The 24,923-nt window shown below is 41.0% G+C and overlaps 1 protein-coding gene across 1 annotated transcript in view; it reads left to right on the forward strand.

The window, feature by feature from the left end:
- Positions 1 to 8,106, forward strand: part of LOC139277100 (calcium-responsive transactivator-like) — a 56,679-nt gene extending 48,573 nt beyond the window's left edge. The window contains exon 10 of the mRNA XM_070895114.1: positions 7,970 to 8,106. Coding sequence (XP_070751215.1) covers positions 7,970 to 8,106 — 137 coding nt within the window. The remainder of the gene's footprint in view (positions 1 to 7,969) is intronic.
- The last annotated feature ends 16,817 nt before the right edge of the window (positions 8,107 to 24,923 follow it).

Here is a 24,923-nt window from a genome sequence, read left to right on the forward strand (position 1 = left end):
TCGAGAGCAGAGTTTTGGGTAAAAATAAGCAGTGGGTCAGCAAGGGACAGAGAGTAACAAAAGTAATAAGGCATCACTGACCTAAGATGACATCAGGGAAAAATACAAAAAAGTCAAAGCTAAAGACACTATATCTGAATGCGTGAAGCATTTGCAACAAAATAGATGAATTAATTTCTATCTGCACTATTAATAGGTTTGATCTATTAGCCATTAAGGAGACATGGTTGCAAAGTGACTAAGATTGGGAACTAAATATTCCAGAATACTTAATTTTTAGAAGAGATAGGCAAAATGGAAAAGGATGGGATAAGGAGAGTAGAGAGAGAATATTAGCTCTGAAAATCCGAAGTAGAATCAGTTTGGGTGGAGCTAAGACACAGCAAGGGGCAGACAACATTGGTGGAAGTTGTTTATAGGCCCCCAAATAGTAGTTGTAATGTAAGGCAGAGTATAACACAGGATATTAGAGGTGTATGTACCAAGGGTAATATAGTAATCATGGGGGTCTTTAATCTACATATAGACTGGGCAAACCAAATTTGCAGTAATAATGTGGAGGATGAATTCATGGAATGTATACAAGATAGTTTTCTAGATCAGTATCTTGATGATCCAATTCGAGAACAGGCTAATTTCGATCTAGAATTGTGCAGTGAGAGGATTAATTAATAACCTTGTAGTAAAAGGGCCTTTAGAGATGAGTGACCATAATATGATAGCATTTATATTGAGTTTGAAAGTGATTTAGTTAAATCCAAAACTGAGGTCTAAACAAAGCAAACTACGTTGGTACGAGGGGAGAGTTGGCTAAGGTGGATTGGGAAACTACATTAAAAGGTATGATGGTAGACAAGCAATGGCTAGCATTTAAAGAATTTATACATAATTTACAACAAACATCCATTCCTTTAAGGCACAAAAACACCACAGGAAAAGTGATCCAACCATGGCTGACGAGAAGTTAAAGATCGTATTGGCCTTCATAGCTAAGGGATTTGAGTATAGGAGCAGGGAGGTCTTACTGCAGTTGTACAGGGCCTTGGTGAGGCCTTATCTGGAATATTGTGTTCAGTTTTTGTGTCTCAATCTGAGGAAGGATGTTCTTGCTATTGAGGGAGTGCAGCGAAGGTTCACTAGACTGATTCCCGGGTTGGCAGGACTGACATATGAGGAGAGACTGGATCGACTGGGCCTTTATTCACTGGAGTTTAGAAGGATGAGAAGGGATCTCATGAGAGGTTAGATACAGGAAGAATGTTCCCGAGGTTGGGGAAGTCCAGAACCGGGGAACACAGTCTAAGGATAAGGGTTAAGCCATTTAGGACTGAGATGAGGAGAAACTTCTCAGAGTTGTTGATGCCAATTCATTGGATATATTCAAGAGGGAGTTCGATATGGCCCTTATGGCTAAAGGGATCAAGGGGTATGGAGAGAAAGCAGGAAAGGGGTACTGAGGGGAATGATCAGCCATGATCTTATTGAATGGTGGTGCAGGCTCGAAGGGCTGAATGGCCTTCTCCTGCACCTATTTTCTATGTTTCTATGTTTCCTCATCTCTGCTCTAAATGGGTGACCCCTTATTCTTAAACTATGCCCCCTAGTTCTAGATTCCCCCACGAACAGAAACATCCTCCCTGCATCTACCTTGTCAAGCCTCCTCAGTATCTTGTATGTTGGCATGGATGATGTGGTGCACACAGACTTTCAGTAAGTCTTTAACAAGATACCAGACAGGAAACTATTGGAGACGATTAAGGGTATGGATGTGGGGGAAGAGTAGCAAATTCAATTTAAAAACTGGTTGGATGAGACAAACCGAGAGAAGGGGGATGATTTGAACCTAACTGACTCAATCTGATCAGTAGTCAATGGAAAGTAAAATTGAGCAGCGTTGAAAGCAGGTGGTTGATCTGATCGCATCTGTTTCCCACCGGCAGTTAAGATTACCCCAGGAGTGAGGCAGTTTTTCTGAGTAGTTGGGAGTGGGCTGCAGTGTCGCAAAAGATTCTGTTCTGGGACTACTTCTGTTTACTATGTACACCAGTAATGTGGATACAGGGTTAGAGAGAGTCGTGTCTGAATTTGCTGAATAGGAAGCCTGGTGTTTAAAATAAAAGAATAATAATTCTGAGGGCCAAATGAAACTTCATGGGATATTGATAAGATGATGGAATTGGCAAAAAAAAAGATCTTCAGGGAAAAGTTTGACACTTACAAGAGTGCTTAATTAATAATCAAACGTTTATGTAAATATGTAAAAATTATACAACAATTTTAAAACTTTGTAAAGCTTATAACTATATAGAACAACTTTAATAACAACTTTTACAAATAAAACTTCAATTACAACAAAAAGACCCTTTACTTTCCCCGCCCACGTCCTTTGCCCCTTCCACGCCTGTGTGCTACACCACCTTTGGGACTATTTTCCACCCCCCACCCCCTTCTTACTCCCGCCCTTCCCTTTCCCAGTGCCCGTGGGCATGGACCTCCCAGTGTATTGCGAGGCGCACTTGGTGCATTGCGAGGTGCACTTTCGGGCGGACGGGTCAAGCAGGAGTACAAACTCGCACCGGTGTCGCAGTTCTTCCAGGTGGTGCTGCTCCACGCCGCCGGATAACTGGACCCAAGGAACGCTGCGGAGCGCTAGAGGCTGATTGCCTGCCCAGAAGACCTCGCTGCCGCCATTGCCACCGCTCCAGGGTGGAAAACGGAGCACAGAAGACCCGAAAATCCAACCCTCGGGCTCCGCACTATCGGAAGAATATTGAGGCACTAGAAAGGGCACAGTGCAGATTCGCTTGGTGTAAGGAAGGGCAAATGTGAAATTGGGGCTGTTTTCATTAGAACAGAAGAGATTACAAAGCTGTTTTTCATTGTTTAAAATTATGATGGGATGGGCCAGAGTAGATGGAAATAGACTGTTTCCCAGTGATTTAAGAGGTCTAGAACAAGGGGACATATAAATCTTCTTCTGGATTAAATACAAGAGGTTTAGGACAGAGAGCTGTGAAATGCACTCCCAGAACTAGTGATCGAAACAGAGAGGGGTCATAGTTCGAGAGCAGGTTAGAGAGCTGGTTGAAGTAAATGGGGGTAAAGGGATATGGGGCCAGGGTGGGCACATGGGATTAGAACGATAGCTCATGTGGAGAAAAAATAACACTGACTGGTTGGACCGAACGACCTGTTTCTGTGTTGTAATTTGTATGTAACCTTGTGAATGGATATATGGGCAAACTAAAGAGGTAGAGGGTAAATAAATGTGAAGAATTTTTTTTTAAAACTATGTGAAGAACTTGTGTAATTCATTTTCTTCTTTTCAAAATGGTCCCTATAATGACTCTGATTTTTGATTCAAACTGTTACAAAACCTTGTTCAAAGCTATAAGTTTGTAAACCGTAGCTCTGATTAATGGCTGTCCACAGAGAGGTTTTCTCTTTGTTTGCTGGGTGGGACTGCACTCGTCTGGTTCCATTCTTATCTATCTAATCGTAGCCAAAGAATCACCTGCAACGGCTTCTCTTTCTGCCCCTGCATCGTTCCCTCTGGTGTCCCCCAATGATCTATATCCTTGGCCCCCTTTTATTTCTCATCTACATGTTGCCCCTTGGCGACATCATCTGAAAACACATCAGTTTCCACACGTACACTGATGACATCCAGCTGTACCTCACGACCACTTCTCTTGACTCCCTCCATGGTCTCCAAATAAAGTCAGACTGCTTGTCCGACATTCCGTTCTGGATGAGCAGAAATTTTCTCTAATTAAATTTTGGGAAGACCAAAGCCATTGTTTTCGGTCCCCACCACAAACTCCGTTCCCGAGCCACTGACTCCATCGCTCTCCCCAACTCCTGTCTGAGACTGAACCAGTCTGTTCACAACCTTGGTGCCATATTTGACCCTGAAATGAGCATAACTCTTATTTCCACCTCTGTAACATCGCCCGGCTCCGCCTTTGCCTCAACTCATCCGCTGCTGAAACCCTCATCCATGTCTTTGTTACCTCCTAGATTTTACTATTCCAATGCACTCCTGGTTGGTTTCCCACATTTTATAAGTAAACTAGAGGTGATCCAAAACTCGGCTGCCCATGTCCCAACTTGCATCAAGTCCCGCTCACCCATCACCCCTGTAATCGCTGACCTACATTGGCTCCCAACGCCCCAATTTCAAAATTCTCATCCTTATTTTCAAATCCCTCCAAGGCCTCGCCCCTCCCTATCTCTGTAATCTCCTCCAGCCCCACAACCTCATGAGATATCTGTGCTCCTCTAATTCTGCCCTTTTGGGCACCTCTAATTATAATTGCTCAACCATCGGTGGCCGCGCCTTCTTTTGCCTGGGCCCTAAGCACCAGAATTCCCTGCCTAAACCTCCGCCTCTCTCTCTCTCTCTCTCTCTCTCTCTCTCTCTCTCTTTTTCTCTCTCTCTCTCTCTCTCTCTTTCCTCCTTCAAGATACTCCTTAAAATCTACCTCTTTGATCAAACTTTTAGTCACCTTGTGTGGCTCGGTATCAAATTTTTTGTCTCATAATATTCCTGAGAAACACCTTGGGACATTTCACTACGTTAAAGGCGCTATCTAAATGCAAGTTGTTTGCACATCTGAATTAGTTAACAGTATAAAATATGATGTCCTCAAGCTTATGGTTGTGGAGGCCAAAACAGTTTCAGCAGCTGGATGCTATGATGAGATTGTAGGCTTGTTCTAGATGGATGACCTAGGATGGACTGATTGCCTTCCTCATCTGTATCTCTTGTGATTAGCACTTTGGTGTGCAACTGAAGGAAGGTGTGTAAGAAATGTGTAGGTGAGATCATGGGCCACAGCATGAACTGTGTCGTGTGGAGCATATGACCAGAGGTCAGCTTCCATCTATCATCAAATCCTATGCTGTCAATTGAGATTCATCCCTTGATGAAAATTGGATCTTCAGTGGAGAAGAGAAGAAGGAGACTGAACAATTGATATTTTATAGATAAGGGCTTATAAAAGGAGATGGAAGCTTTACATAGAAAAGATAAAGGCTTCCGAACCACAGTGGCCCTGGCCCAGAAGTTGGCAACAGTAACAATGATTTTCCATGCAAAAAGTGCCTTGATTTTATAAATTCATTGTAAACTCAATTTTTCATGGATACAGTGAATATTGATTATTCTTAAAGAATAATTTGGATTATTATAACTCAGCACTAAGCAAGATGCTGCAATTGAAAATTGATGCCTCTAATCAAAGATTCTCCAGCATGACCTGTGGAGTGTATAATGGCCCAAATTTCCCCAACCCCTTTTTTCAGCGCATTCTCCCGTGATGCATTGGAAACGGTGCCGAAAAATTTACTCACGATTCTGGCCGCTCTGCTGTGTGTCCTGGGTCCTGGCGTGGCACTCCTCGTGGAGTGGGGGGCGGAGCTACAGCCTGCGTTGAAAACAGTGCGGGCAGCTGCGCAGTAGAGCGGTCGCGCATGCGCAGTAGCTCCTTCCCATGATTGTGATGATGATGCCTGCAGAATGCATTCCTCCCCTATCCCAGGTCGAATGCCCTGCTGCACAGCCGGCCGCTGAGGGCTGCAAGAAACAGGTTAGTGCGACTGAGTTTTGATCGGGGTGAGAGGTTGGTCGGCTTTCGCTGCAGTTTAGTGGTTTGGACCGAGGATAGCTTGTCATGTAGCGACGTCGCTTGCCATGCTGGGCTGGCTTTGCGTTCGTTTGGTTGGGTGGCGGTTTGCCAAAGAGTCTCTATGGTGCCATGCGTTGCGCTGGACCTCGGTGTCCTTCCACATGTGGCCCGCCTGGCTCTAGCACACTTGACGACCGCTGAGCCTGCGCCCAAGTCAATCCCGTATGTCTCACCGCCATCGCTGCTGCCTGCTTTTATCCTCCAACACTCCGCGTTGCCCAGCCATTGCTTCTGGCCTTTCTCGCTCGCTCGCTCCAACGTCACCTGTCCCTCTGGCGCGTGCGTGCTCTCTCTCTGAATCAGGACTCCAGAACGGTGTGAGCCAAGCCCGGGCTCCAGCGCACACGTGCACCCACCCTCCGTCCGTCCGCCTGTACTAGCCTTTCCGGGTTGGCCTTGAGGACAGTGGTGTGCGTGTTGTGCTGGAGATGCCGGCTGGCGGCAACAAAATACCTTTCTGCCTACGACCTACAACCCCAGGGCTGAACTCTGGCGTGTCGGCCGAACTCCTTTCGGGGCTAAATGGAGTCGTCTGCGGTCCCTCATGCGAGGGAGCCGAAGCCCACATGCCTCTGCCAGGTACCAGGCTGCCGTTTTTAAAGCCTGACCAAAAACCAGAAAAATGGGCATAAAGGGAAAACTTTCCTGGGTTGAAAGTCGGTGAGGCAGCAGCCATGTTCTCCCTCTCCTATCCCAGGCCGAAGGGACTCCCACAGCTTAGATGAAGGTAGGATTTACTTCAGTTCTTAATTTAATTATTTACTTCAGTTCTTTATTTTTTATTGAATGCTTATTCCTTTTTTGTGCTTTGTTTGGTGCTTGGTGATGTTTTAAATGTAGTTACTTGCGCCGATTCCTTAACTCTAGGTAAGGTTTTTCTGTGCAAACAGAAGTGGCAATATACGCTGGCCTAAGTTAGTTTGGAGCAACTATTTGCTGGCCAAACACCTAAAACAGGCGTTAGTGGCTGGGAACACCCCCTTTTGGGAAAAAAAAACTGAACATTAAAAAAAAAACTTAACTAACTCACTTACACTGGCGCAAATTAAATTGCCAGAATTGCAACTAAAATGATATTCCCAGAAAAATCAAGTTGCTCCAAAAAAATTGGAACAACTCCTGGGGAAATTTGGGTCCTATGAATCTCACCATCTGGAAGCTGTCAGATTGGTAGGTACATTCAGATGAACAATCATCAGAGTGTGAATCAGGCATAGAAATATCAATACTTGTGCAAGAAAATCTTGATTTTTGTTATGATCCAAACTCTAATGACATTTAACCTAACTAACTCGGATGCCATGGTCAAGCTTCACAATTGGTCTCCATAGGCATAACTCATAAAGTTTAGAACATAGGATCAAAGTACTAAGATCTCTAACAAGAATGAAGCAAATGGAAACCATGTCCCAATTGTCCAGTAACTCTGGTGGATTCAGGCAGCTATTGATAAAGCACTGGAGATGAGTAAAATGATGACTTCAGTCTAAAATGTTCTATAGCTTGGAGTTATACAATAGTCTGCTGTATGAACTGTACTTTCCAGGTCATTTTCATTTTTTCAGCGGCCATTAGAAAAATTGTTCAGCCATGCAGTAAATATTTTCTGAGATAAACTCCGTCCAAAATGAAACCTAGCACACGCAGCGCACAAAGGAAGGTTGAACTTCATCACTAAATCCATTTTTCTCTCCTAACCCCCTGTGTTGAAGGTGGTACTGTATGTATTCATGGGCAGTGACCTTTCAGTACCTTCTTCAAGTGTTGATGTGCCAAATAATCATTCGGCCCATTAAAGCCAAGGCTGATCTTGTCCTCACTTTTCTTCTATTCCTTGCCTGAGAATGCTGAGACCAATAGCAGTCCTGATTCTGCCATTAGTTATTGCTGCCATGTCTGCGATTATAGTTGCCTCAATCAACCTGGAAACTTCCTGGTCTGTCGCTCAGTTGTCACACTACATGGTGTGTTTACCTTCAGACCCTTTTATATGGTATCTTGTGTAATATCTCATACCCACATGAGATAGCACAGTTTCTCATGTGGGTAGGATATAAACATTCCATGCACAAATAAGAACCCAAATATGAATGTATTTTTTATTTAAATGTAAATTGGATATATTGAAGGAGAATTTTTTTTAATAGCAATCAACAGTTGTATTTTTTTTTTTAAAGAATGTAACTATACTTTTCCTGTCATTTCTGAATTTAAAGAGAAAAATAATAAGGATGATGTGAAACCATCTGTCTTATTTAAAACATGCTATAAAATTCCAGGTCCAACCCAGGGAGCCTCTTCCCAGTATCCAGGTTACCAACAGGGACAGGGACAGCAATATGGAAGTTACAGAACTGCTCAGCCAGGGCCCTCAGCTCAGCAACAGAGGCCTTATGGATATGAACAGGCAAGATAGACCATCCTGTGATTTACTTCATTGTACAGTTTTTTTTAATGTATGTTTGTGTTTTTTTTTAAATAATCATTTTGCCCACTAAGGCAAAGCAAACTATTTGAGTTTCACAACTACACCTCCCCCCAACTTCCCAAAGGATTATCTCCTCATATTTTTGCCTGTTTTCAAAACCAGAAAAAATAAATTCTTCTCAAAAATAGGATTACTTTGTGCTTCATTTCTCATCAGTTTATTGGGTTTTATGGGAGGGTGGATTTATTGCCCTAGGATCCATCTAAATAATTAGTACCATTTAATACTATTTTTGATTTTTTTTTAAATTTTGGTTTTGAAAAGGGTTACTGTTCAATTTTTAAATTACAAAATTGAATCCCTGTGATCATTACAATTGTCAACTTCATGTTTGTTTCCAGTATCTTAAAGTGTGGTATCTTTCTTGCTTTGCTTTTTTTAACAAAAATGTTGAACTGCTTCCTTTGTTGCAATGTTGGCAGGTTTTTTGATGTATTTTTTTTAAAACCAGGAAATTTGCGGTTTTCTTCATTTGTACATGCACACATCGGTAATTAATGCTGAAATTCTGAATTATGTAAATGCCATGGATGTTTTTTTTAATTAAGCAACTTGGGAAATGGGCAATGACCAATGGTGCAGCCCATCAACAGTTTTAAACCAAATACAAAGCTGGACTAAATCTGGATGCGGTGATTAGGCGACTTTGACTGTAAAAATCTGTAGATTTTTTTGAGGATAGGTAGACAGATTGGCAAGAACTTCCGTAGTTTTGAGATCCCAGGAAAGGTAAAGTGGGAGAGTGCGTGGTGAGTCTTCCTCACAGATTGCAGTGCATGCAAGACATGCTATTTAGAGCTTAAGGGATACCAGAGCAGAAGGTTAAGGAGTGCAATGGCTTTGTTAGTATTTATTATATTTGATCATGGTGTGGGGAGGGTGGGGGGGCGGTAGAGAGAGAAAGAGGTCAGATTTTAGACAAGGACTGTCTGATTGTCTATCAGCCAAACTAGGCTGGATTTTCCTTCAGGCAGTCCTAGTGCTTTGTGAGGAGGTCTGCTATCATATCCCTCCTCTTAAAATGAACCTCCAGTGATGTTTTTCAGCCACCAGTTCTGTTATATGTAAATGACAACAAGGGAGTGGGACTATTTTCTTCTTCTCTTCTAACCCGCAGCATTTCCGCTTCTATACTGCTGATGGAGGAGAAGACAAGTTAAAAAGAAAGCAGTTTAAAAGGATCTGGTGATATGAGGCAGAGGGAATCATTTTCATAGTTGAAAGGTGGACTATCTGGCCAACTCTCCCTCTCCAACCACTGGCTTTTTTGCTAGTTGGCTCATTTAGAGCCTACAAAATCGAGACAAGCACATTTTAGAGGCTCTGTCCTCTTTTAAATCAATGCGGCAATGGGTGCCCTGCTGAAACACCATGACCTTTTCATCCCCCACAGTGGTGGGCTCCCTCTGAAGAGCAGAGGTGCTGTTGGGAGACTGCTCTATGTATGTCATTGACCTCAATCCAGGAAAATGGGTTGGAGTCACGGTGGGATTAGACTGGCAGACAGAAGTCCCGCTCACACCCACTTCTGGCAGGGATAACGATCTTGAGGTAAAATTTTCCCTTGCTATTTCTGTATCCTGCTCCAAGAATGTAAGAGAGGTACTAAAAGAGCCTACCTCGACAAGGAACAATATTTTAAGTCTGGGCTTTAGTGAGAGTTGATGAAGACGAAAGAAAATGATTGACATGCAAAAAAAGGAAGCTGAGCTTTCTACAAATGGTGCTGGGGCCTCAGTTGGGATGATGGAAGATAGGCCAAGAATGCTGATAGATGGTCTAAGTAAATCCATAAAAGTAAGAGGGTGGTAGCTGATGGTTGGACGAGCGAAGAACATGAAGCTGAAAATGAATTGAAATAAAAAGTTTTCATTTCATCATCAAACAGCATGGAGATTGAGATTTAGTGATTCAGCTATTGCTGCTTGACAGGATTGTGAGCAGACAATCTGAAGGAAGTTGCTGGACGTTTAGAGTGGAATCAACAGCGAGAGTGGATATGGTTGGATGATAAGTAAATAAATCAATTGATCTGCAAAAGGATGTTGGAGGTTGCAAAAGAGAGCACAGAGCCCTGGAGAAATGTTGGGTTACTGGAAAAAGAGTTGGAGAATGAACCATCTTTGCAGTGCAGCCAGAGAAATTTGACAAGAAATTAGAACTTTGGTGGAAGACTATATAATGACAATGTGATTCGATATAGTGCCAGACCCTGTCAATAACTTTTGAAAAATCAAAGCAAATGACATACCGAATATCATTAGCAAGAAGATCATCAATTGAATAGCTATGCTGTGGATTAGGATTGTAGCATTAACCTACATTCTCATTAGTTCTTCACATCTGGCAATTTTTTTTGTCTTGTTTTCCATTGGAAATCGAAATGGTAAAACATCATCTTTGAATTACCCTACTTAAATTATTATTTATAATGTTGAAAAGAAAATGTCCCCTTTTGTTATTTTAAGTCACACCTTTGTTTAAATCTCCAAATCTTTTGCACACTTTAATTTCTGTCTCAAAACTTGTACATGGGTAAAGCAAAATTTTCGGTTTACAGTCGAGGTATGAACCGTTTTGAAAATCAGTACACTTCTATTGCATACAATGGACAATTAGCTAACTTCATTTTGAAATGAGCATATTTTAGGTGAATGAAGTATTACTTTGGATTTTAATGTATAGTACTGCAGGAGACATCTTGCCTATATACAATATGGATCTGTGTTCCTTTTAGAATTTCAGAAATGCCAGAGTAGTGACTCCTAGAAGACCAAAATTGAATTCTTAGAAAAAATATATAGCTAATCATCATTAAAACAATAATATAAAAGAATTTATTCTTTCTCTTACCCAATCAACAGATTCTCCACCATGGGGTAAAGGCAGATACCCGAAGATAGGAAGCAGTTGCATCATCAAAATGCAGGCCCACTCAGACATTCCCTATAAAAACTAGCAGCACTCCCTGTTGTCTAATGTTGTGCCACCTTCCATTTGATGATGTATTCCACAATGTATTCGTCTGCATCCCTGCAGTGTTTGTCTAAGCATCCCATTAGAAGCTTGAGACATAATCCTATTTATCTGATGTCATGAGGCTTTTTTACCCCCTCTACGATATTTGTTTGTGCTGAGGAGTGGTGAAAAAATCAATCACTTGATGATTTGTTCCCACACTCTGGAAGATGTATTTCCTCAGTTGTTCTTTCTCTTTGTGCTCAGTGCAATAATCCAGCTGAGGTGCTAGACGTGAGTGTGGGACTACAAATCAACACTGCCAGCACCATGACTTCAAATCAGAAACGGGCCTCTGGCACAGCTTTGGAGGTACTGCATACAGGTGAGAGCAGCACAAACTCGGGCATCAGAGACAGAGTCTTTAGTGGGTACATGTGACTGGTTAGGATACCCTTGGGCCTTCTCCAACCCTCAGGGAATCATTCAGTCAAAACCTCCCCTTTTGACATCATGTCTTCAGCTATTCCTCGGTTAAATATGTCCAAGAGGAATGTTCTAATGCCATAACTTCCCTTCCTTGCTTTAACCTGGCTGCATCCCTGACTATGGCCCTCTTTTAGATTCTGCTATCATTAGTAATGAGCACCAACTGATCAAGATGACTAAATGGTTTGAGAGCAGTGTGCCATTAATCACACTAGCATTAATTGGGCAGACACATCAAGGTCAGCTGATGTTCATCCTCCCTCCCATATCTTCAACCACCAGAATATCTTGGCACTAATCAGTTCCCTGTAAACCATAGAAAGCAAGGTGCAGGTTAGAGGAATTATTTACAGTCTAGTTCTACTGATCTGTCTTGGACATCAGAATAGAGGTTAAATCTTTTCCAAACTGGATCAGCTGGATTACGGTCTTTAGAACAGCTGAACATCTGGACACTGAGGTCTTCCAGCTATAGCAGGACACAAAACATTGTAAGGATAGAGGTGAAAGTTGAAATGGCATTTACTTTGTGTTCTGCCGTGATCCGCAGCACCATCCATCAGGAGTATAATTGCCCTGATCTCAAGATTGGCATGCCTCATCTATAGATGGTTCTCTTCCTGCTTTTGATTCATCATTTCCCCCCCACCCCCCACCCTCCATCTCCCCATCCCAATATAGGTTAGATGAGCAGCATGATCGATATTGCCATACCCAAAGAGCTGTAATTTACTCCAGTGCCTCAACTGTTTTGTGTCAATAAAGTATAGATCACTCTCAGAATTTCAGCAAAGCCTCTGTTTGTCATATATTCTATTTATAGTTAGGTCACGTGTCAGATGACTTTATAATTAAATTTATGAAGAATTATGATTAACATCCTTTCAGGTTTTCCTGTTTTAATGTTTTTGTTTCAAACAATGATGGTTTGAAGGGACTGAACAAGCTCATATTGATTGGATGACGGTCTCCTCTCTACTGGCCGTATGGGTCCTACGTGAAGTTAGTGTTGCAGACACACGCCAACTTCTAGTAGCAGTGGTGTTGCAGAACAGAACTGCCCCTAACTTGGCCCTAGCTAGCAGTCTTGCTCTGACCAGCTATAAGGATAGCTGGTATGGGAAATTGCAGCGTCACACAGGTGCAGCTAAAGGTACTCTTCTTAGACTGCGGCAATTTTGGAGCAACAAGGAAGCTTTTTTTACTATGTAGCTGGCTGTGCCATCCCTGATTTCAGAGTGCTTGATGCTAATAATGGGTGTCTGGAATGAGAAAGTGTTCCATTTCCCTCTCGCCTTGAAGAACCCAAAAATAAGCACTACTGACACAATTGGAGAAAACCAGGTTGGTGAAGTTGTTGAACCCCTCGGGGCAGAGGGCCAAATAAACCATCAAGCTCACCAACTATTCCAAATGAGTTCCTCTGCCATCAAAATTAAACTGTTTAAACAGAAACAGTTAAAATATTCAACATGAAAATCGAAATAAAGGATTTTTGATTATATTTCTTTGATTTTTTTTTTTCTCAAACAAAGCACTGATGCTGAGATCCACTCGAGCCTGAAGGATCATGCTCCAGAATAACCTGTAATTCTCTGCATCAGGCTAAAATTGGCATGTTTTTCTTGTGTAATATCTCTGCGTTGTTAGTAAGAGGGATGATGGCAAGGACATTGGGCGTAAAATGTGTGGCTGTGTCATTGGACAACTAACTTGGGATTTGAAGTCCTTTTGGGTAAAGTCCTGTTCCAGGTGAGAGAAAAGTGTGGTTCGTATGTTGATTGAACCATTATAGACTCTCTTTGAAATTGTGGAAAAACACATTTCTATAAAGCAACAGGCTGAGACTATTCATGCTCACAGTCGCATAGAGCTCTTCTACTTCTGGGTATTGCAAGTAATGACTGAATATTCCAGAGTTGCAATTAATAACTGAGCCATCCTCAGTGCCTCTGTTATCTCTGAATGGATCATGCAGATCTGACAAAATGCATAATTTTTAAAATTGTGCCTTGGTCTCTCCTTCCAACTTGTTCCTTTTTCTCCACTACCTCTGTGAAGGAAGTTACTCAGGCCCCAAGTTTCGTGCCGTGGTGAAAACGGCGCCTAAAAAAAAATCCGATATGTCTGCTTGGCGCAACGCGCTCTTTGCAACAGGGGGCGGAGCCTAACACTCGCGCCGATTTTCTAAGCAGCAGGGGGCGAGTACAATTTAAATTAGCCTTCGTGGTGCCGGCAACCCTGCGCGTGCGCGTTGGAACGTGCGCGCACGCGCAGTCTCACACAAACATTGGCACCCGGCCATTTTTTTAAAATACTGCAGAAAAAGTGAAGATTTGTTTCTTGGACCCCTGCAAAGGCTTGTAATTTAATTTTTTTTGATATTTCTGTGTGAGGGAGTGCTTTTGGCAGCACTGCTGAATAAATCACCTGCTGAAATCAGTGAGTTCAGCTTTTCACTGCTAAACTTGCAGAACCGGTGCTGCATTGGTGCATGCAAATTAAGGACTGTGTGTTTGGAGAAATAAGAGTGCCAATTCAACTTTGCAATAATACGTGGTGTTGACAATGCAGCACCCATTCTGCAAATTTAAATATAAAACTGTCGATGTGGCTGCCTCTCCCTGTCCAAATGGCCTCAGTCCCCCTCACAGCTCGAAGGCTGCTGCTGTATCTTCGGCTGCCGGCCAGCCACTGACGCCGCTGATATCCTATGGCCGAATGGCCTCACGTCCGTCCGCTGCTGATTCTTTGGCTGTCGGCCAGCCACTGACGCCGCCCCTAAAGCGTGGCCGGATGGCCTCAAGAACCTTAATGAGCTGCGTGTGTCCTGCGTTGATTCTTCGGCTGCCGGCCAGCCACTGACGCCGCTGCTATCTCATGGCCGAATGGCCTCACATCGGCCCGCTGATTCTTCGGCTGCCGGCCAGCCACTGACGCCGCTGATATCTCATGGCCGAGTGGCCTCGGGTCCGTCTGGTGTTGCTTCTTCGCGGCCAGCCACGAAGAGAATGAAGGCCTGCCTCAAGCACTGCAGCTCAGCTCGAAGCTTGCTGCCGCTGCCGTCGAGACACTGACGCCACACCGCTGTCTGTCTCCAACATGAAAGGCCTGCCTAAAGCACTTTCACACAGGTAGGAACATGGTTTATTTAATCTTTTCTTTGCTTATAAATTTTTATTCAGGTTGGATTTATTTGTATAATATTTGTATAAGTATAACTAAGGATTGATTGTAGAATTTAATGACTTTCCTCCCCCCACCTCGTTCCCTACGCCTAATTTGTAACCTACACCTGATTTTCTAAAGTGTAGACAAGGTTTTTTCGAGCGTACAAAAATCTTCACTTACTCCATTCTAAGTTAGTTTGGAGTAAGTTTTCACTCACGAAACTTTTTGAAATCAGGCGTAAGTGGCCAGACACGCCCCCTTTTGAAAAAAAAATTCTGTTCCAAAGTGAAACTGTTCTACCTGACTAGAAGTGGAGCAAACTAAATGTGGAGAATTCTGATTTCTAAGATACTCCGTTCTACACCAGTTGCTCCTAAAAAATCAGGAGCAAATCATGTGGAAACTTGGGGCCTCAGTCTGGACTGGTTTCATGAGCACCAGCCCCTTGTCTGCTACTTTGTTCAAATGGATGTGTGGGTCTGGAATAATGAACGTGTCAGGCTATCCATCCACGGTAATGCAACTCATTTCCTTTTGCATTCATCCAACCTCTCGGATAATCCTATCGTGTCATTGGGGTGAGAACGAAGGGGAAAATAACTCCCTACTGAGACGGTCCAATTAAAGACCGATGTCACAAGGACATTTGGTCTTGTTCTGACCCACACTTTCAGTCTCCTTCTTTCTCCTGCCATCGGTAGCAGTTTTCCTACTAACCGCACACTTCAGAAAGAGATCTTTTTGGACTATTATTTCTTTTCCTTTACTACAAATTGGTGTAGTTTTGAAGTAAACAGTTGTAGGTTAACATTCATTTAAATCTTTGTCAAAGCTCTCTACTTGTTCATTTAAAAAAAAAAAATGTACTTTGCCGCTGACTTTCAATGTTTCTGTCCCTCAACTCAGACTTGCTCTCTGAGTCACCTCAGCTCAACTTGGTTCTGGTTGGCCTCTTGTGTTAGCCTCCTTGGCTTCTGATTAATGCCAGCTCTCTGTTTTTTGTAATGTACTTTAAATATTTTAGACCTCCACCTCTGCTTGATACCCAAAGCGTCTGCTTATTTGGTCTTCTGGCAATACACACCGTGTGTATATGTCCAAAAGAGCTCGACGCAACTGTCTCTTTGCTGTAAGGTTGCCTGGCTGCAGATCAGAGGCACAAAAAGATCATGGGGTCCATTCTGTCAGAAAGCACAACTTCAACTATAAGTCAGACATGGAATAGTGTCAAGAGATTTTCAAGAAAGACTCACCAATTAAAGCAGCATTCAGCATTGATTCTTTTGGCTGAGGTTTTGAATCCTATAAATCTCTCAAAACTTTAGTCAACAATTCTACTCAACCGCTATGTCCTGCAATAGATGGTACCTGACAGTAGTTCTAAGTAAATGATTAGGACGTCAAAGAACAACCGAGTGATGTGGCAGTTTCTGCACTGCTATTTATTCTGCAACAATTGCCTCAGGCTTGAAACACATTTAATTCCACTTCAGGACTGACATTGATGCAGAACACAAGCTGCACCACCATGTGACTGATACCAGAAGAGTAAAATGTCCCCCTCAAGACTTTCTGAAAGGTTTCTTCTGTATGGTGTATTTACCTGTATTGAATTTTTTACACCTTTGCTAAATGATTGGGGGGAGGGGGGGTGGTGAAATTAGATTCCACCATTCCCATGTTCCTCACTGCATTGTTTCCTTGGAGTGTAACATTGGCATTCTCAATTGGGGAATTTAATTTCTGGAGCTACCAAGTTTCAATTGTAGGCCTGATAAATATATCAGCAGGTCAGATATTCCTCGTGTTTCAGCGCCTTCTTTCATTCTGATGAGGCCCCAAACCATTTCAGGGACATAATTTGGTAACGTTTTTGTCCTGATGGTCTCTACAGTGTTCCCATAGCAGCGGCGAAACCTTTATTTCGCCAAATGAATGCTGTCTCTTAAATTTTTGTTACATACAATGCATTGGAAGTCTCCGAGACAAGGAAAAGCTCCTAAAGAAATTACAGGAACCTCACTCAATCTTGTTTTGTAAGATGCTATCCACACTTAGAGTTCATACACAATCATACTACCCCAACATTAACTATTACTGCTCAGATGCCTTCTACAGTTGAGTAAACGGCATGAAAACATAGATAAAATTCCGCTGATAGCCAAGCTGTTCCAGTGCAAATACGGTGCAAATTGACTGTCATGTTTGCTTTCGTAGCAACAGTGACTACACTTCAAAAGGAATTCATTGACAATGAAGTGCTTTGGGATGTCCGGAGGATGTGAGAGGTGCTATATAACGATTTTTCCATCTGAGAGTAGTTCATCTATGTCTGCATATCATTTTGGTTTCTTGCAAATCTCCACAATTTAATCTTGCAGTCACCCTTTTAAGGGACGGGGCACTGGCAAGCAAGTTGAAGCTGCACAATTTATGGGCACTAGCTATGTACCCTCCTTTGTTGGTGGCCTTATTTGGAGCAAATGCAAGCTCTGCCCCTGGCATGGCCAACAAGAAACAGCTGACATTTCTGGATCTTGGTATAATTTGTGGTCCCAGTGTAACTGTGCCAGAAGAGCTGAGGGAGTTTGACCCCTCAGTCAAACAGCAGCAATATATGGGGATTCTAAGGTGGAAGCTTTTTTTGTTGTTGCAATTTTGAATGTAAAAGTTTCAAGCACCTTTTTGTAGCTGAAATGTTTTGTGTAAAATTCACCAACACATTGCATTCCTGAGAAAGCACTGTTGACCAAGTAGCACCCACTGTTTACGATTGTGGTTCAAAGAGATAAACCTTCTCATCTGTAGTTCCATTCTCCTCTTTATCACTTTGACCAAAGCCACGCCACACCGATTTAGATGCCTTAACATTGACGATTTCTAACACTTAAGTAGAAGAGGCTTGTTCACTAATGCCAGGTCCATAATGACATTGGGTGCAATGTCCCATTGTCTTTGTATTTTTTTTCCAAAAATGCTACTTCCTTGTTAATCACCTTTTTTATGGGAGCGGGGTATTTCCGACCAAGATAATCCTTTGTCCATCTACAAATTTTTCATCAAACTTGCTAAAAATTCATTTTGATATCATTACTATTGAAATATCAGTTGAAGGACACCCCATGCTGCACAAAATTAAGAACTCCCTGAAACACAGCTATCTCGCTCGCTTTCTTCTCCCTCCCCTGGATTTGGGCCTGACTTTCTTGTACACTATCTGAACCACTTGAACTAATGCACTTGTGTGATCATGGGTTTATTGCATTTGGACATGAAGGGTTAGTGAGCAATGTGCTTTATGAAGGACTTCTGCATCTTTGTTTGACACAAGAATATGACATACTTTAGATTTTATACACCTTTTTAAATCAGAATGTGTATCCAAGTTTCACTGGACTGTGAAATCATGGTGCCAAAGCTTTATCTGCCACCTTCAGTTTCTTCCATTTGAAATAAGCAGTGCTTTGCATATAATATAGAAACAAAAGTTTTTGTCATTCTAGGAAATGAGGGCAGCCATGCCTAAGGAGGTAATCCAAGATTCTTTTCTCTGATTCATTTGTGTGGTCATGTTGGGACTATCCAGGCACAATACTTATTCCTCAGTGGATCCATTCTTGGTTCTGCTGTACGTGCCCTCCTGAACCCTTAAATTCCTATCTTCATGAAATGCTACTTCCTTGTTAATTACCTTTTATGAGAGATGGGGATTTCAAGCCATGTGACTTTTTTTTTTAATGGAACATTGTAAAAGAATCTCAAGCTTCTAAAGACGCTCCTTTCTTTTGTATTGTCCCTAGATTGTTTCAGGTGCCCTTTCTTCCCCCACCCACACCCCAAATCTATTACTCATTCTTCATGATTGGCACTCAGGAACCCTTTGAGAATGATGACCGAAAGTGCTGTTGGTTCTTCTAGGGACTGTTTTAGAAGCCCATGTTTTGAGCTAATGTTCCTCCTGTTGACTCGGTGCACATAACGAATCTATGGAAGAAGAGAAATGGTTATAAAAACATTTTGCATATCCTTACTTGGTTCACTGGATATTAACAGGATTCAAAATAAACTTGATGGGGAAATTAGATTAATTTGAAGACCACAATTTGAATAATATGCTACTCATTTTTAAAACACTTTTTACAGAAAAATCTGATGTCTCGGTAGATTAACAATATGGTATAGTAATTCATTAGCAAAATCACATAGGGCCACTCTACAGTTTACTTTACTAAGATTGTCAGCCACTAAATACGTAGCTTATTCTATATAAACCAAGAGGTCACAGATTAGTTTTTAGGTTCATTTTTTTTTGCTAATTTTCTTATTTGACTGGACTTTACCAAACCTGATTTATTGAAAGGCTGTAAATGATCAGTGATGCTGTGGTGTGAAATCAGTGAAGAAAGGTTGTGTTTTTCATGTATGCAATAAACTTCTCAAAGATCCTCTATTGAAAGTAGGTTATTTCTTCATAGGTTTTCTGTTACATTTACAATTGCTGTGTATGATGCTCTGTGAAATCAAAGCATTGGCATTTGTGCCATTTATGATACATGTGAAATAGTTCAAAAATGTATAATCAAATCTAGGGCTTCAAGTAAAAAAAATACCTACAATAATTTTGACCCACCCTTTTTAAATGGCAATTATGAGTGTCTATGTATTTTACAGCCTTTAACTCTCCCATGTATATCTCTTCTTTTATACATGCGCTGTTGGAAAATCCCGAGTGCTGTGATTAGCTAAACATTATGTACATTTTTACAGCCCCAAAGTGATAATTGTATTGGTCCAAGATTCAATTCAGTGACTGGATAGCACATTTAAAATTAAATTAAATATAGATGTTTGCAGTGTAGAACTTACTTTGATCAATGTAACTCTTTAAAATAACTGGTTCTATATTCCAACATGCTGTGCTAGGCAGTAGTATGATATGGGCTTGGACCTGCCATTTCTTCACACAGCGAGTTTCTAGATTTAATAATCTAGTAGGAAAGGTCAGAGCACAATAGAAGTTGCCAAGAAGGGAAGCATAATAAGGGAGCATTTAGCATCAACTAGTGCTTTATAGAGCAGCATTAGCAGAATCTTGCAAGCAGATTTCCTGGCTGTCCTTCTGGGTGAATGATATTGGTTGGGGGAAGTGGACCTTTTCAAGAGTGGGACAGGACACTTCCATCATTTTACATTACAAAAGGAAAGGAAAAGTTCACTACACGGTAAGTTCCTGATCTTGGCAAAAAGCTATCTGAGGAGGTGTCATGCTGTTACATACCTCCTAACAGCTATTGGGAGTTCTCATTTCCCTGCACTCTTGGTTTGGAAGTAATCATCATCGGAAAGCAGAAAGGAAAAAACAAAGTTTAACAGACAGAGCTTTTAAAAAAAATTATGAACTTTGTGATCAGCCAAATGAAAGTATCCAATTTCTGATACCATTAATAGCCAACAATGTTTAAACTCTAGTAGGTGATTTTTCAATAGTCAAATGCTATGGAAAAAAGCTGGAAATGTTCACGTGAGAAATATACAAGAAAAGAACAATGCTCCACCAATGTTAGATCAAAAGTATATTCCAACAGTAATATATATTTTTGAACCACTAGTAGTTTAAATAAAATTCACATGTTGGTGTCGTGATAATGTTACTGGACTAACAATTCAGTGACTTGGACTGGCAACCCAGAGAATGTGAGTTCAATCCTACCATAGCAATTTGAATTTAGTTTTTTAAAAAAAATCTGGACATAAGTCTGACTGACTAATGTCAGTAAAAGCGACCATGAAGCGGTCGGACTGTTGTACAAACCCAATTAGTTCAACTACTGTGCTTCTGTGTTGCGGTCTGACCGATTTGTGACTCCAGTCCCACATGAACATGGTTGACTCTTAACTTCCCTCTGAAGTGGCCTAGCAAGCCACTTGTATCAAATCACAACAAAGTAAGTTTCAACAATTCAAAAAACAGGCCCACCACCACTGTCTCGGGGCAACTAGGGATGGACAATAAATGCCGGCCTTGCCAGCAACACCCACATCTGGAGAATTAATTATCTTTTTAATTCAGAAAAAAGCCCTCTAATATTTTTGCATTATTGGATATACTTGCATTGGAGGCAGTTCAGAGAAGGTTCACGAGGTTGATTCCTGAGATGAAGGGGTTGTATTCTGAAGAAAGGTTGAGCAGGTTGGGTCTATACTCATTGGAGTTTAGAAGAATAAGAGGTGATCTTATTGAAATATACAAGATAATGAGGGGGCTCGACAAGGTGGATGCAGAGAGGATATTTCCCCTTGTGCGGGAATCTAGAACTAGGGGGCATAATTTCAGAATAAGGGGTCACCCATTTAAAATGGAAATTAGGAATTTCTTTGAGGGTTGTGAATCTTTGGAATTCTCTTCTCCAGAGAGCTGTGGAGACAGGGTCATTGAATATATTTAAGATGGAGATAGACAGATTTTTGAGGGATAAGGGAGTCGAGGGTTATGGGGAGCGGGTAGGGAAGTGGAGTTGAGGTCAAGATCAGATCAGCCATGATATTGAATGGTGGAGCAGGCTCGAGGGGCCAAATGGCCTACTCCTGCTCCTATTTCTCATGTTCCAATATATCTCGTAGGTGGCTATTCTCTCTGGCTTTAGACAGTGAGTGTGTTGGTAGCTGTTTGATGGTAGGGAATCACAGCCACACCAGATCCTGTTCTCATCTAACCTCCACACATGCACAATTGTCCAGCAGCAGGGGCCACTGAATAATGATCAGAAGCTCTGACTTGATTGTTTTTCCTTATCTGACCACACGGAGGTCAATTGCTGAGATCATCTAACTCGAGTACCATTTTTATCCTGTTCGATAAGGAAGCTCTTTATAGCTTGCCCAAGGCGACGTCACTCATTAATTATCTTTCTCACTGGTGACATTCCACAATTACTGATTTGCAGATTTTTAGAAAATAAATATTTTATTTCTGGCATATGGCTGGTATGGAACAGGATGTTTCATAGGTATGAGGACAAGCTAAATGGACTGCAATGATCTTTGCTAATTCGGTACACTCCTATTTTGTTTTTCTTATGCCACGAATGTGCTTAGTGCAGTTTGAAATTGAAGTTTTATACCATGGAGCAATGGCTGGAACAGGTGGTTTATGTTGAGCTTAAAATGTACAACAGCATGTAATAGTCATTGTAGAATCCTCCAGGACTCTGTGTTTTTGCATTTTTGCAAGTGACTTTCTGATTTTATATTAGTAGTGAATGTGCAATCAAGCTGTGAAGTATACCGCAAAAAAACTGCAGCTTTAAGACAGCTGAAAAAGTGTTTAACATCAATCTGTACTCTATCAGTTTTTAATCCATTTTTATCAATTTATTGATATTGGACTTTTTTCCTCACAGGCACAGTACGGAAACTACCAGCAATAGGAAACAGCTGATTGCCATCTCTGAAACAGTCATGTATACACAACGTCCTTCATTGACTTTTACAGACTAAAATGAAGCATGGACGGTCATATTTCATGTTTGAGAGGTAGCTCAAAGCAGCTTCTGGATGTTGTAGAAATTTTCATTCTTTTCATGGTGAATAGTAACATTGCACTACTGATGACAAGCCAATGCGTAATAGTTTTAGACTTGGTGCTGTGAATATTGTACGTTTTAAATTGTTGCACTGTTGTACAATTGCATTTGTTTGTTAATAGGATTTCAAGCCCAATACTAGTGCACTTCCAATGATCCACCATGGAAACACAAAATGGTTGGTTTTATAAGTTTGCGGGTGCTCTCTGAAACAGTGAATTGTCCTGTGGATTTAAGCACCTGTGTGTTGATACTAAAATTTGCACTAAGATATTTGTTTCTTCCATATTAAATGCAGTAACAGAGTATTGGATATAGATCACTAAAAGTCACTTGTGTTTTCAGCAAAATCTATTCGGAAAGCAACATGTTAAGTTCGTGCATGGAGTTTGCAGTGTTATTTACTTGTGAACAAAACAATGTATGTAGTTTTATGAGGAAGCACATTGTCACCTTGGCCCTAAAGCATAAGTAAATTACATCTAAGACAGGATTTAATTGTCGAGGTAGTTGGTGCATTAGATTTCTATAAGGAAGGCAGTTCATTCTATATTTAGTTCCTATCGCATGTGTGCAAATTGCCATTCATAATTCATCACAAACTTTTTTTTTAACAAATGAAACACTGGGTAAGTGCTACTATCCTATTGAGTCAGGTGAAAATGGTGTAAAAGTCAATACATGGTGAGTTATGTAGCATGATAGTAATGGGGCCCTCAGAAGTAAAAGATATAACTGTTGATTATTGATACATTTTCGCAGTTGATAGGATAGTGTTCATAATGAGAATGATGTATACATGAAATAATATTAACAAATCAAGCATTTGTTCCAGTGTGGTGTCCGCATAATATTGCCTCAAACATGATTTTGAAAACTACCACGAAAATAATTGTACCTAACAACTTTGTATTTGAGAGTGCAATTGTTATGTAACTGAGTAATGAAAGCAGTTATACCAATATAAGCAGTTACAGATGATGAGCCCACAATGACTTCTACTTTCAACCACTAGAAATAGTTTTCATGCTTAATCATCATGCAGGAATTGTACTGTGGCTGAGGGATCCATTTTAATATATTTTATCTGTGGTAGCAAGTTGTCTTCAGCAGCTTTTATGACTTGGTACAGGTCTAGGGGCTGCACTGGTTCCAGATTAGAAACAAATCCTTGCTACATTAGGTGGCCTAATGGTGACAGCACTGGCTTTCTTCTATCAGAAGTCCACAGGGTTGAGTTTCAAGACTCTAGGCTGTATGTACAAGTTCCATCAATTGTCACCAGGGGTGAAGTGGGTTACAATTATTAATCAGTCTGCACTAGCTGGAAGGAAGGGCCTGACTACCTGTGTTAATATATGAGTAGTGTTGGCAGCGATTATAAAGAAATCTGTAAACTGGACCATACTATCTTCCAAACTGGAGGGTCCAGGAAACCTCACAGGTGGGTGGGTGGGGAGATTGGGAACAGTTGAGGTAAAGTTTGAGAAGTGTTACAATATATGTATTGCATTTACATACATATTTGATTACCTGTTTAACCATAAAAGTATGTTCTTCTAAAAAATACTCCAGGGAGTGATGAGGTATTCTAAAACATATAGTCCAAAGTCACCCATTTTGTGTAAATAATAAAAGCATTAATTCCAGAGTGCACCAGCTTGTGTAACTGGAGGATCTTTGTCCAATGTGGGAATGCAAGGACGTGTGATTTATTGAGCACTGAAGGTTATACTGTTTGCTGTAAAATTTGTATTTTAATGTACAATCACATGAACATTTTGCATTTCATTTGCTGATAGAGCCAATGTTGTTTTTTGTCTTGCTGTTAAACAGCCAAATAGCTAAAATACAGATTGTACTGTGACAATCACCTGCTTGTTTTCAAGAAACAAAAAACTTGAGATTTTAGTAATACTGACATTTTTGATGAAACCTGTTGTAATGTAATATGTTAAGTCTTTACCTTCTCATCATTATCTAATAAAACACTAAACGTTCAGTAGATGTTTGTGCACCTCTGTAAATGGAGGCAATTGCTGTTTGAATTTAGTGACCAAAAGAAGTTGAAGTTGTTGTCAGTACAAGTGAGTTGAATTGTCTTACCTGTACCAGAAATTTTATGTTGCTACTTTAACGTTGTTACGTTTTAATTTTAAAAGGAATCTAATAAATTACTGAGTTCATTATATTTTTAATGTGCTGTTCGCATGCAAATATCCATCGAATAGGATTGTTTAATTACCCAATCAACCTTTTTGGCAAAGCAACATCACTGGCGATTCTGGCTCAATACTATTAACTGGTAATCCACTAGATTTCTAGAAAGGAGATGAGATTGGAGAAACCCTGCAGACAGCACTGAAATTGTGTGGATTATCTTTTACATTTTTATGACGGTTGTATGCCAGTTGACGTCCTAAATGTTTGTTTTGGTTTAAGCATGACCGTGCTTAATGTGTGGCAGGCCAGATAATCCACGCTGCAGTGGTAAAAAAAAAATAATTGTTGATCTGGACTACCAGAAAGACACTAATTTTGGAA

Source organism: Pristiophorus japonicus, chromosome 12, assembly GCF_044704955.1.
Source record: "Pristiophorus japonicus isolate sPriJap1 chromosome 12, sPriJap1.hap1, whole genome shotgun sequence".
In the NCBI taxonomy this organism is placed as follows: domain Eukaryota; kingdom Metazoa; phylum Chordata; class Chondrichthyes; family Pristiophoridae; genus Pristiophorus; species Pristiophorus japonicus.